The following is a 19989-nucleotide window of genomic DNA, read 5'->3' as shown; positions in this document are numbered from 1 at the left end:
GTAGTGCCCTTTGAGAAATTCTACAATATCTATGATTGTTTTGTTATCCAGGCCACCAGGGAACGTTAAGTTTCAGATCAGACTATATGTTTGTGCCACATGCAGTTAGACAAATCTCTGTTTCTTCTCCCCCTCTAATTCATTAGCATGGCAAGATTTTGAAGCATTCAACATACTATATCCAACTTTCTGTTGCTAAATTAAACAGCTTTAATTTTCTGAAAAGAGGCATTTGACTGTTATCTTATTTGTAGGCTGGACTTGTCTGGTCTTCTTTTAAGCAATTTGAGCTGCTGACTTGCACCTCATTGTCAATATAATAGCTTCAAAGCTTGGCTCTGCCTGGTAACTTAGAAAACACAATGATTTAATGCAACTAATAACACTTATTTACAGAGTACACTAGACAGTCATTGCATGCCTTGCTCCCCAATTTAATTGCTGGGCAAGACACCACATGCCCCATGCAGATTTTCCACTCCATCCCTGATTAGTCCTGTAGGTCACATACCTCCTTCCTTGGACCTCAGCCTGAAAGGAGCCAACTATTACAGGATCTCATTTCCCCATTGCCAGGGTAGTTTCCAGAGCTGGTCGGTAAAGTAAATGGGTTTGTTGGCAGATGATATGTCAATCAATTTCCTTACCTCAACATCTATAAAGTCATAAACAACCTGGCAATATAGGTTGTTGGCTGCTCATCCTTTAAGGAGACCTTTCAGAACTGCAAGAGGAAGTTGAACCGGACAGTGAAAACACAGGTCTTTAAAATCAGTCTGGTGCAGTCAGGAGCAGCTGCAAATGTTAATGTTAGATTATGATGCATTATTTTATGAGGCTGAGAACATCATTAGGGAGATGAACCAGGGTCATTATGTTCTGTTCATCTGCGAGGATGCTCAATTACAGAAATGATCCTCAGTCAATTTTGTATTGGCTAAAGTCTACTGTCAGCAATGAATGACATTTTTTTTCAGACTGTCAATGATTGACTAGTCTGGGAACCATTGATTTGCCCAAGGTCAGGAGGATCTAGACATGGCAACCAGACAATGGCATAGAATACAACTGTTTTTTTATGTTCACTAAAGAAATATATTTTGACATATTTAAGGGTGGTAACCTAGCATAGTTTCCTTCATAAGCTGAAAATGGATTTAGTGCTTAATAGAAGCCTTTTAAATAAGGGTATGCATCTGTGTGTAAGTAATCTAAAACCATTGGAAAATACTTTTTAAAAACCAAGCCCATCTCATAGCTACATAGGTTTTACTAATGTGTTTCTCACTAACTTTTATGCTTTTAAAATGAAAAGCACTTCCTAAAAATGCCTGCTAATCCCTGTGCATCTAAGACAATAAACAGAATTTGAAGAGCCTTCCCTAATAAATGTAATTAGTGGATACTTACAGTTTGATCTGGGGAAATGGCCCATTTTGTAGTCAAGATCCGAACCAGGTGAAATGAATTTTGATTTAGTGGAAGACACAATATAGAGCCCTCTTGTGGCACAAAGGTAGTGTCGCTACCCCATAGACCAAGAGTGGGTTCAAGTCCCACTGCTCAACAGGTCTGTAATAACATCTCTGAACAGGTTGATTAGAAAAATAGGTTAAATAAAAACACAAATATAACTGACTTTGAGCATAAGCCAGTCATTACCAACAACCTAAATTATTTTGCTCTCCTTCAGCTAAAACTGCATTAATTACACTGACATTGCTGACGTAAACAAGTGGAAACTTGATTCTATTATATGGAGGCTAAATATGAAAACATGCAGTTTTACAATTGGAGATTAATGAAAATCATTATTGTGCTTCAGCGAGAGGTAAACAGCTACTACATAAAATCCATACCATCAACTGTTAAAGCCATCACTCGGTAGGATATGGTATATTTCCATGCCATGATTAAGAATATTTTCATAATATTACAATGAACTGTCATGTTCACCAGACATCATTTCAGTTTTACATTCAGTGAACACTGAAGTCATCTTGTGACTCTTTATGGGAGGGGTAGGTTCGACTCGGATTTCTTTGATCTTGATGTAACACCAAAATGACAAATCTGCTCATGATAGTTGAGAAATTGGCATGTCTACAATACACTAATGACATTGTTCATAAGTGACTTAGCCAATCTGACTCACTGATAGATGCTACAAATGCAGCACTTTCCTTGGAATTGGCTTCTACCTACTCAGCTTCAAATGTAAGTATATGGAAACTTTGTACTTTTAGTAGCTTTATACTTTTAAACTGCAGAGCTTTAACATTTTAAACAAAATCAGCACCACTGTGCACATTTTGGGGTCCCTAAACCTGGCTCTGTCAACCTGCATCTAATCTCTTTGGACTAATTAAGTGTTTTGTCAGTGGAGAAATAGTATGCACTTTGTACTGATGTAGAAGATTTGAAGATGCTTAAATATGGTTTAATGCATATGCCAGATACCTAACTGTCTCCCATAAATGTTTTACTGCATCCATCATGGTTATTATTAACTGATAAGGTAATGAACCAGATCAAACCACCTGGACTAATTCATACAAAAAGAAGCTAATATTTATAATTATATTTGTTGGTTTTAAAAGAAGTGTTTCTCTTCAATGGCTTTTCTCAGTAGTCTGAGGAAATGCTTTTGGTACACACCTGTAGCCTAAGTGACTTTTAACTAATTCTGAAAACCAACAATATGTGTAAATATTTAAATACGAAAATAAGAAGTAAGCTATTATTTATAGTGCTACAACACACTTGGTCCAAAACACTCATTACGTGGGTGGACCAAATATTTCAAAGTCCATAATCTTTATGACAAATACCAAGAATTCCTGTTTTGTACTGATTTGACAAACTACTTCAGCTCCTCTCTTCCTCCAGTCTCTGTCTCTCATTGTTGCTCAACAACTTTGGTTAGAGAAGGAGGAATTGGATCAATAAGTCAATTTTTGTTTTTTTGTCAATGCTGTTGATATGATTTATACAATAGAAGATGCAGTAGAAACAGACAAAACATTAATTAAATATTATTCAAATTTATAATTGGAAGCTGTGCCGTATGCACTATTTTAAGTGATTCAGCTGGTTCATGACATTAACCACACAGATTGTTTACATTGCTGCCTTATCATTCATTGCCAGTCATTTGTTATTCTCTGTACAACATAGGATACAGTTTTCTCACAGACACAGCAACATAATGAACATTAATATCACTCTTTGTCACAACACATGGACGATGTCTAAGGAAGGGTCACTGGACCCAAAACATTAACTCTAATTTTTCTTCACAGAGGCTGCCGGTCCCACTGAGCTTTTCCAGAGATTGTTGTGTTTGTTATTGACGTATATATGTCATTATTTTTCAAACTATATGACAGATTATCATGAGATATTGAACTGTGAATTAATTGCATGAGTTCCATCAGTTGTCACTCGAATTTATACACACGATGTCTACCCATTTTGTTCTGCCCTGAAACCTAGGGATCAAGAATGCATAAATGTTATAGTCAGCTCCCAGAAACAACATGAAAACTTCAATCCATCAGATTTTCTAAGACAGAATTTACAAGATGGTCTTGTGTTCTGCTCAAAGTCTGCATTGTAAGTTCCAAAGACCTACCTTGATTAGATTAGATTAGATTACTAACAGTGTGGAAACAGGATCTTCTTGATAAAGGTCGATTTGGTGACTATCTGGGAAGTCATGACAAAATCTGGCCCTAGTCCATTAAAAATTGGAAGGGAGCAAAACCAGGATCCCAGGTAAGTGACAAAGATTGCAGGTTGGACACATTTACATTTATATTTTGTTTCATTTTACATTCACCAATTAACATTCGCCAATTTCATCTATTTACAGAAAATAATTTTGGGAAAATTATTACACTTAAGTACATTTACTTTACAGATAAGAAAGCCATAGCTGGCGATACGTATCAAACACACAACATGGAAAGAGTTAAGAGTGTCTTGCTGGAAAAGCACAGCAGGTCCAGCAGCATCCAAGGAGCAGGAGAATCGACATTTCAGGCATAAACCCTTCATCAGGAGTGAGTCATTCCTGATGAAGAGTTATGCCTGAAATGTTGATTCTCCTGCTCCTCGAATGCTGCCTGACTCTGATCTCCAGCATCTGCTGTCCACACTTTCTCCAAGCTGACACAACAGGGAAAGCACATTTCAGTTTTATGTTTTGATTGAAAGAATTAAATAAGCATCACCGCATCAAATCAACAAGATATTACCCTGCAGTTTCATGGAACTCAATCTTTTAAACCATTCCAATTCATTTACTTATGGTAAATCCTATTTAATTGTCAATATCACTCTTAGTAACAATAAGAAGATAGACAAAATGGCAGAATAACTAAATTGAACTGTTTTTTCATGTTTCTTTTGTTGCCTGTAGTAACTTCTAGTCAAATTTGATGTAAATGCATTATGAGTACTAGAAAATATGGAACTACAGAACCACAATAAAATGGACACAAGTGTAGATGCATGTAAGTATGCATAAAAGTGTAAGCAAATGTTGTGACATTACACACAGATTTAAATATTAGATCAATAGAAGTGATTTTTCCAGGATTCACCCACAATCAAACAGAACAATTGCTAAAATAGTATGCTACTATAATAAAATATGATAATTTTGATGGTGGGATGATGCACTGGATTAGTAACCCTGGAAACTGGCTTCGAATCCTGTGTTGGCAACTTGGATGAAAGTCTCTGTTTGCTGACTGTGATGGCATTAGGCCAAAATGTTTGGTTTGTCACAATAGAACTTCTAGTGCTGATGCACAGAAGGAGGTCTTTCAGTCTATTGTGTCACAGGAATGTAGAAATTGCTAAATGAATAAAAACCAATGTTTGTCCATTTTCCTTTGATGATCCAGATGAACACATGATATCACAGAATTGTTACAGTGCAGGAGTCCACTTGGCCCATTGGGTCTGCATTGGCCCTCAGGGTGTTTCAATTTTGTGACAACTCTCTTACCTTTTCCCTATAACCCTGTACATTGTTTCAATTTAAGTACACACCCAATATCCTTCAACTGAAACTGCTTCCACCTCAATTCCAAGCAGTGAATTTCCAACTACTACCTCATGTCCTAACTACTCGCTGTGTGAAAAAGAGGTGCATTTTTTTTTGCAAAACTCTAAAACAGTGCCCTTTGGTTCTCCATCCATTTGTAAATGGGAACAATTTCTCCAAATACGATCTGTCCAGATGCCTCGTGATTTTGAAAACTTCTGTCAAATCACCTATCAGTGGTCTCCTCTCTAAGAAAAATGATCCCAATTCTAAAATCAATCCTTTTAACTGAAATATTTCCTCCCAGGAATATTTTTGTAAACCTTTTCTGTACTTTCTCAATTCATTCACATCCTTCCTAAAATTACAGCTGAGACTGTATGTAACATTCCCACTGAGGTCTAATTGATGTTTTATGTAAATTCATCATATCCTCCTTGTTTATCTAAATTTTGCTCCCTTTTGTGAAGCTTAAATATGTATATGCTTTGTTAACAGTTCTCTCTACTTGTCTTGATTTATGTACACATACAGCTCTCTGCTCCTGTACACCCTTTAGTACTCTATGTTTTATATGGTTTTTCCATGTTCTTTGTTCCAAAGTACATCACTTTACACTTGCCTGGATTGAACTTCATCTACCACCCATCTGCCAACTCCACCAATGTGTCAATGTCTTTTTGAAATTCTACACTGCCTTCGTCACTGTTTAACCTTTTCTGAAGCTTGCAGTCATCCACAAACTTTGCAACTGTCCCACGCACAGCAAAATCTAAATAATTTATATACATAAAGTAACAAATACTAACATCTGGGAATTTCCATGACAAACTTTCTCCCAGCCTGAAAATATCCATTACGCATTCCTCTGTATTTCCAACTCATCAGCCAATTTTGTATCCATGTTGATACTCTTTTTTATTCCATAACCTATTAGTTTCCTCACAAGTCTTTTGTGTGGCACTATACTGAATATCTTCTTGAAGTCCACATACATCAAATCAACAGCCTTGCTGTCCACATACATCAAATCAACTGTCTCTACTACATCTTTAAAAACCTCAGCAAGTTAGTTAGACATGTTTATTCCTTAACAAATCTATGCTGACTCTTCCAAATAAGCTACATCTTTTCGTGATTATTAATTTGATCATGATTAATTATTTCTTGAAGCATCTCCAACTGCTGCAACTCTATTTACAACTCTGTTTGAACAAGGGTATAATGTTTGCACTTCTCTGATCTTTCAGCACCATTCCCAAATCCAGAGAAGTCTGAAAGATGATTACCAGTGCCTCTGCAATTACTATTTTCACTTCCTTTAATATCTCTGCATGCATCTCATCTGGTGCCAATGGCTTGTCAACTTTAGTTACTGGCAACCTAAACTATACATCTTCCTCATCAATTTAAAACCCTTCCAGTAACTGAATTTCCTCATCCAATATGGATGACAAATTAATTAATTTACAAAGATTCAAAGAATTAATTTAACACCTCAACCATGCCTCTTTTGATGCTTAATTGGCTCTACTCCTCCTTTTGCCATATGTTTACAACTTATGTATTCAGAGGAGACTTTGGGAATGCATTTTTTCCAAAAATCCCTCTTTGCTATTCATATTTGCTTTTTCACTTTCCTTCTGAAAATTTTATATTCAATTTGGTAATCAACAGTATTTGCAACCTGACATCGTCCTGGGCATACTTTCTTCTTTTAACGTATTTTCTATTTTTTCTGTCAGAAATGGAGGTCTGAATTTGTTTGTCCTGAATTTTCTTTTTGAGGGAACATACCTCAACAATTCCAAAACCATGTCCTCTTTGAAGGTAGTTAATTGTTCAGCTACTGTTTCTCTCATTAAGCTTTGGTTGCAGTCTATCCAGTCCATCCCAATCTTGCCCCATTGAAGTGTGCTTCCTGCCAGTTAACTCTGGATTGACCAACGTCATTTTCTACCATCATCTTAAACTTTGTAATATAATAATCACTGTCCCCTAAATGCTATTTCTCTGTCAGCTGTACTACTTAGCCCACCTCATTCAAAGATCCAGGTCTCCCAGTGTCTCCTTTCTTGTTGAACTGGATGCATAGAAAATTCTCCTGAACACATCTAGGAACACTTGTCCCTCACTGTATTTTACACTACCACTATCTCAGTCTATACTTGAATATATAAAATTCTCCATCACAATTAGTCTACAACGTTTATAGACTATTATAGTCTCTATAATTTTCTTGATTTGTTTTTCTCTATTCTTCCCACAAGCTGGTGGTGTATGTATTACACTGAACAATGAAATTGCAGCCTTCCTATTCCTTAGCTCAAGCTGAATTGATTCTTTCCTTGTGTTCTCTAAAACATTCTTTTTTCCCAGTAATGCAATACTCCCACTTAATGGCTCCACCCTCTTTTTCTTTCTTTCGAATCTTTTCTGAATATCTTCTAACCAGGAATACTAAACACCCAGATCCAGTCTTCCTTAAGTCAGGTCACTGTTAATACTACTACATCATAATCCTACAAGAAAATCCTGCCTGTAACTCCCTAATCTTATTAAATGTACTCTGTGTTTTCATATGTATACAGTATGATTTAGCTTTAATTTCTTTCTCTTTATTCTAACTTCACCCATTAAATTACTATTCTCTACTTTAGTGCCATTTGCCTCTCTGTGCATTTCATCCGACTAGTATTACCTTCTAATATTCTCCCCTGGTTCCCACATCTCTACTGAATAAGTTTAAAGTCTCCCTCATAGCACTAACAAAATACTTCACAAGGATGTCATCTAGATTGTGCAGGTGCCATCTCCCCCATAGCTAGTCCCAATCTACCAAGGATCTAAAGCCCTCCCCCTCCACACCATCATTCCAGTCACACATTTACTTGTCTTTATCTTCCTATTTCTGTAATCACTTGCATATGACACTGGGAGTAATCCAGAGATTACTAATTTAGACTCCTGCTTATCAATTTTATACAAAACACACTAAATTCCAATTGCAGGACTACATCCCCACCTTTCTATCTTTGATGTAAATACTAATATGGACCATACGCTCAGGTTGTTTGTGCTCCCCCAGAAGAAATATCTGTGACCACTCTATATAATGAAATTGGAATTGTTGATTATCATAGTAATCAATATCAATCACTTATTCTAGCAAGAAAACTTTCAGCGCTGGAAGGCCAGGGAATCATGGATCTAAAGTCAACTGTTCATCCCAAACATGATGTAGAGGTGCCGATGTTGAATTGAGCTGGACCAAGTTAAAAATCACACAACACCAGGTTACAGTCCAACAGGTTTATTTGAAAGTAAAAGCTTTTGGAGCGCTGCTCCTTCGTCAGATAGCCACCTGATAAAGAAGCAAAGTTAAAAATCACACAACACCAGGTTATAGTCCAACAGGTTTAATTGGAAGCACACTAGCTTTCAGAGCGATGCTCCTTCATCAGGTGATGGTGGAGGGCTCGATCGTAACACAGAATTTATAGCAAAAATTTACAGTGTGATGTAACTGAAATTATACATTGAAAAATTGATTGTCTGTGAAGCCTTTCATCTGTTAGAATACAGTGACTATCACTGTATTCTAACAGATGAAAGGCTTCACAGACAATCAATTTTTCAATGTATAATTTCAGTTACATCACACTGTAAATTTTTGCTATAAATTCTGCATTACGATCGAGCCCTCCACTATCACCTGATGAAGGAGCGTCGCTCTGAAAGCTAGTATGCTTCCAATTAAACTTGTTGGACTATAACCCAGTGTTGTGTGATTTTGAACTTTATACACCCCAGTCCAACACCAGCATCTCCAAATCATGATAAAGAAGCAACGCTCTAAAAGCTTGTACCTTCCAGTAAACATGTTGGACGACAACGTAGTGTTGTGTGATATTTAACTTAGTCCATCCCAAACATATCTGTTCCGATTCTTAACTAGATCAATCCTAAACTGAACCCTGATTTATCCTCTTCACTCAATAACTTCTCTGCTGTAAATATTTATGTGCTGTTTCCTTAAGATGCAATTGTTTTTGTCTTAACCATTCCCTTTGGAAAAAAAGTTCTATCTTCTGCTCCCCACTCTGTGTAAAAACAAAATCTCTTACATTCATTTCATCACTTTCTTGAAGACAATATCACATTGATGACCCATCATTGTGAACTTGTCAAAAAGCTTGGATCAGTTCCTAAACTATTGCCATACCTGTTGTGTGAAGGAACTTCATTTTTGCATGTACGTCTCTGCCACAAATCTATCAAGATCATTGTGTTATCTCTTTAAGGAATCTCCCAGTCATATCCTGGCTTCATGGTGTCACTCTCACCTTTGAACCAGGATTAACTGCATAATCTTGACTGACACTTTGATACAGTATTGAATACTACCTTGCCAGAGATGCCATATTTCAGAAAAGGTATTAACTAAGGTCCTTCTTTACTGAATTTTCAGGGGGATATAAAAATATTATAATGATATTCAGAGAAGATCAGTTCTCCCTGTAGCCCTTTCGGCACCTATAATGCAACTAAATAAAGTAACTGTCCATTTATCTTCATTCGTTCTGTAGAAGCTTCTCTGGACCCAAAACGTTAACCGTTAACTCTGCATTCCCTCTAGAGATGCTGCCAGAACTGCTGAGTTCCTCCAACAATTTCTGTTTTTATTTCAGATAATTAAGCATCTGTAGTTCTTTGATTTTTTTTAAACATTAATTTTGTGTTTTTTTTCTGGATGTTGTAATATACAGATTTTGTGTTAATGTTTTGATATTTCAAGAGTAATGGATTGGCCAGAAGAATTTTCTGATGTCATTAGTTAAAGAACTATATACTACAATTGCAAATTTTAAAAATTCTTCCTTTTCCATATATCCTGTTAAAGGTCTTTATTTAAAAATCTCCATTAAATTTCCTTGTAACCCCTCTGCTCCAGTGGAATTAGTTCAAGTACTTTATACTCCTCCTCTTTTTATCCTGAAGACATTTGTAATAAATGAAATGGAGCTCCCAAAACTATATTGGATCTAAATATGTTGAATTATTGCCTACTCCAATGTTATCCTCATTACTTTTCTCTAGTACATTATGTCTCCATTTATTGCATGCAAAATACTATTACCCTTTTTCATAACTCTATATAACTGTGCTCACACTTTCAAACAATTATGTATTTGAACCCTTAGTCTCCCTAATTATTTGCCATCTTCCTCTTCTTTTCATTACTTGAATACGCCTATTCAATTGACCACCACCACCACCACCACCTCCACAACCCCTCCCCCCTCCCCCTCATTAAATATATGACCTTACTTTATTTTTACTTTATGCTGCTGGCAACCTAACAAGCAAACAAGTCCATAATGGCTACACACAGCACTAAAGTGACAATCCAACTCAAAAAAGCACAGCGATAATCACTTTGGAAATGGAAACATCATAGTGGAATATTAATGCCCAGGAGGCTCTTATTCGTCAATGATTGAGACAAACAAACATTTTTGGGTTGAATAGTGTGAATATTTTTCAATCAAATTTTCACCAAATCTGATCTAGCAGTGGCTGATGTTGATAGTGTGAGTTTTATGTGGAAAATCCCTCATTTCCTAGCATTGATATTTCTCATTTTGATAATCAATAAAATCATTTTCAAACATATGAAAGGATGGAATATGGCCATAATTTATTGGAACAAAATGTTAATATTGAATTAAACATGTATCAATCTAAATCTAGCTGAACATTATTAACAGTAAAATGCTTGACAATAAAATATTAATTTAACATTTCAAAGATGTTACAATTATTTATTTGAAAACTTAATGTGTTGGATTTCAAATAACTTTTACTTAGGGAAGTTGGCTGAAACTTGGGGATCAAGGTGATCTGCTTCCATTCCAGATTGATGGGTTTTGAGACTGTTGCTAAGTCCACTGCATGATATGGAGCCGCTGTTATATGTGGCACAGTGATATTTGAAGAGTTGGGTAGATGGGTTGTTTGGAGGTGTTTGCACTTACTCCAATACATTTTCCTGGTGAGGTTACTCAACACATTTGGTGCCACTCAAATGACCATACTCCAATATTGTTAGTCATTAGACAGGATTTCCTATGAGTCAGAGGGCACGTTTTGACCTCTTCAGAGATGCTCTGAGGATGTCCCTAAACATTTCCACTATCCTTCTGGGAATATACTCCAGTGACCATGAGTTCTAAGAAGAGTAGGGGCTTCATGGATCTGGTGTCAAGTATATGAAAGTCATGTTCTGTCCAGCCAAGCTGTTTTTGAGTGATTGATGTTTCAAATGTGGCCAAACTGGATCGGGAGATGCTGCTACAGTTGGATACCTTTTGTGATGCTGAATTTTGAGTGTCTTGTGAAGGTACAGTTGGCTTTGCTTCCAGGGTGCGTTGAGGTGCCAGCTGTAGGTTGCCTTTTATTCTCCAAAGCACATAGAAGCAGGGGATCATTGTTTCCCTGCAAAGCCCAATCTTAGTTTTGTCTCAGTTGGCCAAAGTCTGAGGTGGCACATAGAGATGATGATGGATTTTATAATCTCTGTTAGATGAGCTCCCAAAGTATGAACAATGGTCTATATTTTTCAGGATCTTACTTTTAATCTTAATCAATGGGAAGAAAGGTTTTGCTGTGGGAACTGCTGGAAAAGGACCTAAGTTTTCCATCTGTTTAGTAAAGGCCCATTTTCTCATTTGCTTTGAAGAAGGAATCTACACTGACCCAGAGTTCAATTTCTGAATGAATGCATGCATAAGGGTTTCTATGTACTTAAGCTCTAAGACAGAGTTGGACTGGTTTTGGCTTTGGATTGGAGGCAGCACAGTGTGAACAGTTTTCTGTCTATTGTTTAGATTATCCCTTGCCTGCAGGTAATTTGTTATTGGAGAGATATAGAATTGCAACAAGGCAAATGGAGAAGAGAAATGGTGCAATTGTGTGTGTCTTAGCAGGGCTTGTGGTGGTGCCATTGGTGAGGATCACTTGTTGCACATTGTCATGGAGTAAGCAGACAACGATGACGAATTTCTGAATGCAGCCAAATTTGAGGAATATACTTGACAACTGACAAAGTTAAAGGCTTTTGTGGGTCATAAAAGTTGTTGAAAAGGTCATCCAGCAGCTAAAATACAACAAACCTTCTGGAGCAGATAGAATCCTTGTTGAAACATTGTGAAGATATGCTCTTGCCATGGCTGCACAATGTCATATCCCTCATCAGAGAAGAAGAGCATATGCTGGTGCATGTTGGGTACACTGTGATTGTGGCTTTATCCAAGAAGGGAGACATGTACAATTATGGTAACTACAAAGTAGATTCTCCGATGTCTGCCATGTGACAGTCACTGCCTCCTCAGCCCCTTCTTCCCAAAGCTGAGGAACTCCTTCCAGAGACATACTGCAATTTTCACCCATCGCCAGGCCCCTTGTGCATGATCTTTGCTGCGGACTAAACTGAAAAAAATGCAAGAAATAGCACCAATCATTCTACATTGCCTTACTGAGTAGGAGATAGACAGAAAGACCAAATTTTCATGTTAAACGAATGTTTTCATAAGCCAGCAAGAATGATTAATGCTCTCAATTGAATATCACCAACAGTAAGGATTACATTGATTGCAATTCAAGTGTGAAATCAAATTTGTTTCAGTCTTCCCAGATCATTTAAAAACCCCCTAGGATTGAAGCTAATTGTAAATCTCAGGTAATATGGACAAAATTGTTTGAAAAGCACAGCCAGACAGGGCAGCATCCTAAGAGCAGGAGAATCGATGTTTCAAGCGTAAGCTCTCATTTATGATGAAGAGCTTAGGCTCAAATCTTCGACTCTCCTGTTCCTCAGATGCTGCCTGACCAACTGTGCTTTTCCAGTTACATTCATTACCCTAACACCTCCCTTAGGGAAAAGTATTTTTCTCATATCACAATTTTCTCTTTGGCAAATTATCTTGTATCTGTGACCTCTCAGTCTTGATCCTTTGATGTGAGAGAACAGTTTCTCCTCATCTACTCTGCCTATCACCCTGATGATTTTGAAAACTTTGATCAAATGTCCTCTCCAAGACGAAGAGTCCCAACTTCTCCTACCTATCAACTAACAGAAGTTTCTCAGATCTAGAATCATTTCCGTAAACCTCTGCTGGATTCTCACCAATACATTCATAAAATTCTCTCCTTCCTAAATTATGACACCTGAAATTGTACACAATACTCCAGCTAATGTCTAATCAGTGTCTCATACAGGTTCAGCACATCCTCCCTGCCCTTTTACTCAACATCCCTATTAATAAAGCCGAGGATGCAGCATCATTACCTTTAGTAACTTAACTATAATAACCAGGTCTCTGCTTCTGTGCACCCTTTAGTTTACACTGGTTTCACATGTTCTTTGTGCCAAAATGCATCACTTTACATTTCTCCACATTAAACATCACTTGCCATTTGCCTGCCCACTCCACTGACTTGTCTATATTCTTTTGAAGTTTCCTGCTATCCTGTTCACAGCTTACAATGTTTTCAGGTTTTGTATCATCAGCAAAAATATTTCAGCAGAAAGATTTTATGCTGGACTCCTCAAAAAGATCATTTGTTTTGCCAAACATGTGGGCTGCAGACTGGTGTCTTTCTTTTCTAGCCATTATGCCTTCACTAAGCTATCATCAAGACTAGAGCAAACTTGACTGTTTTTCCTTTTTTCAGAAAAACAACTCCAGATTTGTTGGAATGTCATCAAAATGATCAATTAACCTTTATTCCCTGCTCATATATACTGCCTAACCTAATGAGTGTTTATAAAACAATAATATATGTTTATGTAGCGCCTCAAGCAAATAGTTCGGTTTTCCAAGCGAGTTAATCCCAATAACTTCACAAGAGAGTTATGAAGCAAAATTTGATGCTAAGCCTCCTACAGTAGTACTGGGGAATATGATCAAAGAGAGGAAGGGAGATTTAGAGAGAGAATTTAATGACTAAGGACCTCAGCAGAATAGAACAGTTATCAATAACACAGTGATTGGAGATGCTCAAGATGCCAGGTATCTCTGGGGTAACGGTTGTACAGGTGGAGGAAATTTGAGAGATAAGAGGTGAGACCATGGAATAACTTGAAAACAAGGATGAGATCATTAGAATCAAGGCATTTCTTGATTATCTAGTGTACGACAGCAAGTACAGGGCAAAGGACACATGAGATTTGGCATAAACAAGGACATGGTCAACAGTGTTCTGGATGACAACATGTTTATGGAGAATAGAATGTAGAAGGCCAGCCAGAAGTGCATTGGAATAATTTTGTCTGGAGGTAAGAGAGGCATGTTCCCAACATTTTCTGTTTCTATTTCAGATTTACAGCATCCACAGTATGTGGCTTTTGCTTTTAACTTTAACATCTGTTTATTTCAATCCTTTTTTCACAGCATATTTTTAAAAAATTCTTTTTTTATATTGTTGGTTTTGGATTACTTTCCACGACATTATGAAGTTTGTTATGCCCCAGCCTCTTATAAGCTGTACATGCAAGAAAACCTATATTTGTGACAACCTAAAATTACTTAAATTCCTGACATTAATTCCTCAAATATATTTTATCTCAAAAGTGACATAGAATATCTGTTAGATAGCAGTATCATGTAAAATAAATAATGCCTTTATGAATCTGGCCTCATGAGTTATGTAATCATGGGCCACAGATAATAAACCATATATTCCAAAATTCTGTACTTCACACAAACAATAAAACTTCTGCTTATCCCATGATTTTGAAATATTGCCATGGTTTCACCCAAATAAATTCATTATCACACCCTAGGGTCCATCTAATGGCAATAATGTTGCTTTACACAATATTTCCTGTACAGTCACCTTTGCACAGAAACATATTTTTCATAATAATTAATAGATTTGGATTTACCTGACAAATTTGCTTTTTGATCTGAAAAATAATACTCATTATGCTCTGCCGCAAAAATATATTCTGGAGTTATTTCACAACAAAAATTCCAATTTATAAGAGCATCACTATGCATCCATTAACATTGCTTGCTTTTTATAAAAACAGAATATACATTTTTAAATAATGAACTGGTGAAACAAAATTAAAGGTTATACGTTAACTTCATTGTTCAACCATGATCCATAGATCACTCAAGCCTTTGTGGATACAGCAGTGTGATTCGGTTAAATAAGAACCCATTATTCCTTACTAAGTATTAATCGCCATTTAGAAAAGTTTGAACATGTATTGTTTGCATCCTTTTGATGTGTAGTTTATTAACTTTCATTACCTGATCATATAAAACAACAATAGACATTAATAATGGTTGCTCATTTTCAGCTATAGAACTGTTCAGGCAAAAATAGAAAACAAAGTCTTTGCAACTCGCTTTCTGCTTATTATGGATTCTCTCATTTGAACTGCTTTCCCTCTCTTTCTGTTGCAATTACAGTATTTTAGCCATTTTTCTTTGAATGACTCACATATTAACTATCACATCATTGTGCAAAGGGTAAGCTATTTCTTATACTTTCTCTCTGCAAAAAAATAAACACAATTACCCTTTGGTTCCATCAAAGAGATAGGACAGTGCTCAATGTAGCAGCTTGACAATGGCCATGAGCATTGTGTGGAGAAGGAGGATGTTAAGCAGCCAGGAGTTATATTAAAGGAAACAATTGGCTTCTTGGAGGAAATGGGCTTAACCTGGGATTGGAGAAGGAATGGGGAGGCAGTCTAGAACCATTGCAGGAGGAGAGAGACGGAACAGCTTCAATGTGGATACAAAGGGTTTGCTGAGATGAAGTGGTGGGAGGAAAATGACTGAAAGGTCTGAAGAGGGAATTTCAATTGGAATTCTCGTGATTGCTGAGGTTTAGAAATATATGGTCACAGAGAATGTGAGGAGAAATGGTGATGAACAGCCACTTGGAAGTCACATTCATCTTGTCTTCAACCAACTGCCAAGACATTAACGGAAATGTATATAAGGGAGCAGGATATAAGAGATCAAGGATATTTAAGAGATGGAAACCTTTGCCTTCTTAAACTTATTACCAGTGTTTGTGTGTGTTGATTGTTATCCCATTTTATGATAATTTTTCCTCAAGGTCATAAGGTTACAAAATTAAAAATGATATAACTGTGAATGCTGGAAATCAGAAACAAAAACAAAACTGGTGGAAAAGCTCAGCAGATCTGGCAGCATGGGTGGAGAGAAATCAGAGTTAACATTCCTGATAGTGACTCCATCTCAGAACTATTTTCTGTGGATGAGAACCATAGGGTCAAGCTCTGTACAGGGCAGCACCTGACCAAGTAACTCTCACCACAGCTGGCAGCCAAGAGGATGATGGAGTGGAATGTCTGTAGAACAGGGCTTGGTTCAATCAAAATGCCGAAGTTCAGCAAAAGACAGACTTCCCTATCCCTATGAGGAGGAGAATGTGAAGCACTAAGAAGCTGGTACTGTCATAGGTTTTAGCCGCAGAATTAATATTTGCCTCCTTAAAACGCTGAACCACAGTCAGAGGTTACATAACCAGGGGGTAGCCTGAACGGTTGCGTTTTTTTTAAGCTTGCTGATACGAAGTATGTGAAGACAGTGTGTAAAGGCGGGGGGGGGGGGGATGAAGTAAGAGCTCCTGGGAGCTGCGAATGTGATGATTTGACGACAACAAGGCGAGAAGTTTTTTTTTAAAATGTGAAGGGACGAGATGCTCAGCGTTGAATAGGAAGACGATGCGATCACATCAACTTCCTTTCTGACGGCTGAACGGGGAGGTGGAGGGGAGAGGGCATGTAAAAGGGTTTATCCTTTTCAGTGTCTTTGATGGTCTGAAGCGGCGCACATTAGTAAACAGTGTTCTGGTGTCTCACAGTTCAGTCGTTTCAGTGACTGAGAGAGTCTGCTTTGTAAAGCTAGCATTCAGAGCTGCTAGCAGTTGCTGTGCTGTCTAACACGATTGGAACGGACCCACTGAGTTGTTATTGCCGCTTGATTTGTTTTGCTGTCGTTTGGGGAACTGCTTGGCAATGCCATGGTGGACTCCCACAGTGGGCATTGTGTTCCTGGCCGTGCTGTACCTGGTGGCCAGGCTGTATTTCGGATGGAGTTTGACCGAGAGGTGTCTGCTGAAGGGAGCCCCGAGCCCGGGGGACAGCGATGTGCCGAGGCTAGTCCACAAGCCCTCCGCCCTGGCCAAGTACCTGCTCAGGAGCTGCCTGAGCTTCAGCGCGGGGGCGCCGTGCCGCGGGGTCTGGAGCAAACTGCCTCACCTGCAGACCGTCTGGAATGTGGTCTGGCCGCCGGGCACCGCCGTCCACTTCGTCCGGGATTACCTGCAGTTGGCCGACGAGGGGCTGGTGGCACTGGACTGGGCAGTGCCCGCCTCATCGGGCAGGAGAAGAGCCTCCAGCAACTCGCCGGCGCCCATCGTCCTCATCATCCCCAACTCCTTCGGCAAGATCACCAGGAACGTGGTCGAGGTGAGAGTCCAGCTAAAAACGTTGTTATCCCTTCTCCCCTTGCTGTCTCCTTTCTCTCCCTCCCCTCTCCCACTCTCTCTCCCTTCTCCCGCTCTCTCCCCGCCTCTCTTCTCCCCCCTTCTCCCACTTTCTCTCCCATCTCTCCCCCTCTCCCCTTTCTCTCTCCTTTCTTCCACACCGCCCCCCCCCCCCCGTCTCCCTTGTCCCCTCCTTTCCCTTCTCCCGCACCCACCCCACTCCACCCCCGTCTCCTCAATACCTAGAGAGAACTCAGCCACGTATTGGGGTTGCAGCGGCTGATTGGCAGCCTCTGAGCCAGTAGAGGCATGATGGGCCGAATAGCCGGCTTTTCCTGTGGTATGGCGGTAAGAAGTAACACTGGTGCGCCGTGTTTCGAGTTGCTGAGGACCAGCAGTGTCTCGTTCAGGTTTGCCCCGAGCCCTTCAGTCAACCTGCTTTAGAACATGACAGAGAGCAGCTTCATTGCAAAATTGCAGCTGACCACAATCTTTACCCTGACGTTCAGGAAAAGGCCTCGAATAAACGTTCACCTGGGGGAGGGGGAGGAGAAGAGGACAGAAATATGGTTCATTCTCCCTACTGCCCATCCCATTCCCCTAAACTCCCAATGACCCCAGATCAGATTTTATGCAGTTTTGTTTTGGAGATCAGTCTTCCGCGAATGTATGAATCTGTCACCGCGGAGGAAGTGTGGCGCTCATGGTTTTGAACAGCACAGTGGTTAAAAAAAAAGCTTATCGAAACTCGGTGCTTAGAATCCGAATGAATAGCAAACGAAACTTGATGTTGCTCCCAGGAGAGCGGTCTGTGTCTGACATCTCTCTGTTTAAACACTGCACAAATCCCGCTGACAGGCTGTATCCGTGGGATAAGATGCTCACTTTCTTGTTCTGCTTTCAAGTCGGTTAGATTTTCTTTTTAACAGGGCTGTTTAAACTAAGATTCTGGAGGATTGGGTATTGACGAGCCGGTTTCTGTTTGCATTGCTAAAATTCAATTCCCTTATGTCAGACTTTTAGACGATTAGTTTGAACGTCTCCTGCATAGATAAAGGGTTCGAACTCATTCTGACAAACGGATCCCGCAGACTGGCTTCTCCGAATCCAAATGAGATGACAACAGTGTGAGAATAACTGCTACCTTACTCTGCTCTGCCATCCACCTTGTCCACTTCATGGACAGCAACAATTACCGATTACTGGACTATTTGTCTCAAAACAGCAGAGTACAGTTAAGAGGATAGTGGTAATGTCCCTACCTCTGGACCAGAAGGTTCAAGTCTCAATTGCTCCAGAAATGTGTAACAGCATCTGTGAATAGATTGGTCAGGAAACAGCTATAATTCGAAGTAAATTGGTCTTTGGAATATTTTCTTTGCCAGAAGGCATTTGAGACCTGTGAACTCTTCAGGGCACAAGAGAGATGTTTAATCCTTGAAGAAAATACAGAAAGAGTTATATTACTGATTCTTCCACCTCAGCAACCCAGTGGGTTGTTGGTAACAATATACATCAGACGTGTGACTGTGAATTGCTGACCATTAAATGTGATGGACAGAAAGTTCGGCATGGGGTGTGTCTTTTCTAAATGCCCCCTGTCAGAAGCATTTGAGTCCAGCCTTTCCTGTCAAAGAACTCAGCTGCGAAAGAACATCTAAGAATATCAGTCTTCAGAAAAGGGCACCTGAGAGGTACAGAAGTAAAGGAAATAAGGAATACTAAACCTGGAAAGTTACTCAAATTAAATAACAACATTAAGCAAGGATGACTTCAGTTTAAACTACCAACAGACAATTTTTTTTTTTACAAATGTCAAGAAGTTCCACTTCCCACAGGCAATGATCAATTTCCAGGTAAGGTAATGGAGACAAAAATGCAATTGAACAGTGGCATAATGGAGAAACCATATGCTAGTAGGTGGCTCCTGCATAGCGCTGCTTTGTGATTGTTAGACATTTTTCTGTTTGTTTTTTTTCTCTCTGGCTTCTAACCATTCATTCTGAGAATTAAAGTTAAAACCAAGATAGCTCACATACCTTATGTCTACAGCCCCATCTAAAGCCACCTCAACACTAATCCATCAACCTGTGCTGATTGTTTGATGTTATCCGTACCTGAAGTTAAAACCAATATCTTGCATCATGGTTGAATCACAAAGCATCTCATCCACTTTACTTGGAGAGATATCTCCCAAGTGTTCAGTTTGAAATTTACTAAATAGTCACATAGTTCATGATTAAATGGAGGAAAGCCATCTTATTGGATGAAAAGGTGAGCAGGCCCCAGATGCACATTCCAGCAGTTGCACTGCACTCCTGTTTGAAAGGAGTGCAGAAATGGTCAATAAGATTATTACATCTGTCAGCTTAGCTAGAAGCATTTGTTGAACGTTA

General features: G+C 38.8%; 1 protein-coding gene across 1 annotated transcript in view; it reads left to right on the top strand.

The window, feature by feature from the left end:
* Window positions 1–16902: 16902 nt before the first annotated feature.
* The window catches only part of LOC132830467 (protein ABHD15-like), a 42057-nt gene continuing 38970 nt past the window's right edge, over window positions 16903–19989 (top strand). The window contains exon 1 of the mRNA XM_060848209.1: window positions 16903–17576. Coding sequence (XP_060704192.1) covers window positions 17124–17576 — 453 coding nt within the window. The 5' untranslated portion in view covers window positions 16903–17123. The remainder of the gene's footprint in view (window positions 17577–19989) is intronic.

This window comes from Hemiscyllium ocellatum, chromosome 31, assembly GCF_020745735.1.
Source record: "Hemiscyllium ocellatum isolate sHemOce1 chromosome 31, sHemOce1.pat.X.cur, whole genome shotgun sequence".
Lineage (NCBI taxonomy): Eukaryota > Metazoa > Chordata > Chondrichthyes > Orectolobiformes > Hemiscylliidae > Hemiscyllium > Hemiscyllium ocellatum.
The sequence above is the reverse complement of the archived record's forward strand: the minus strand, read 5'-3'. Positions and strand labels throughout refer to the sequence as shown.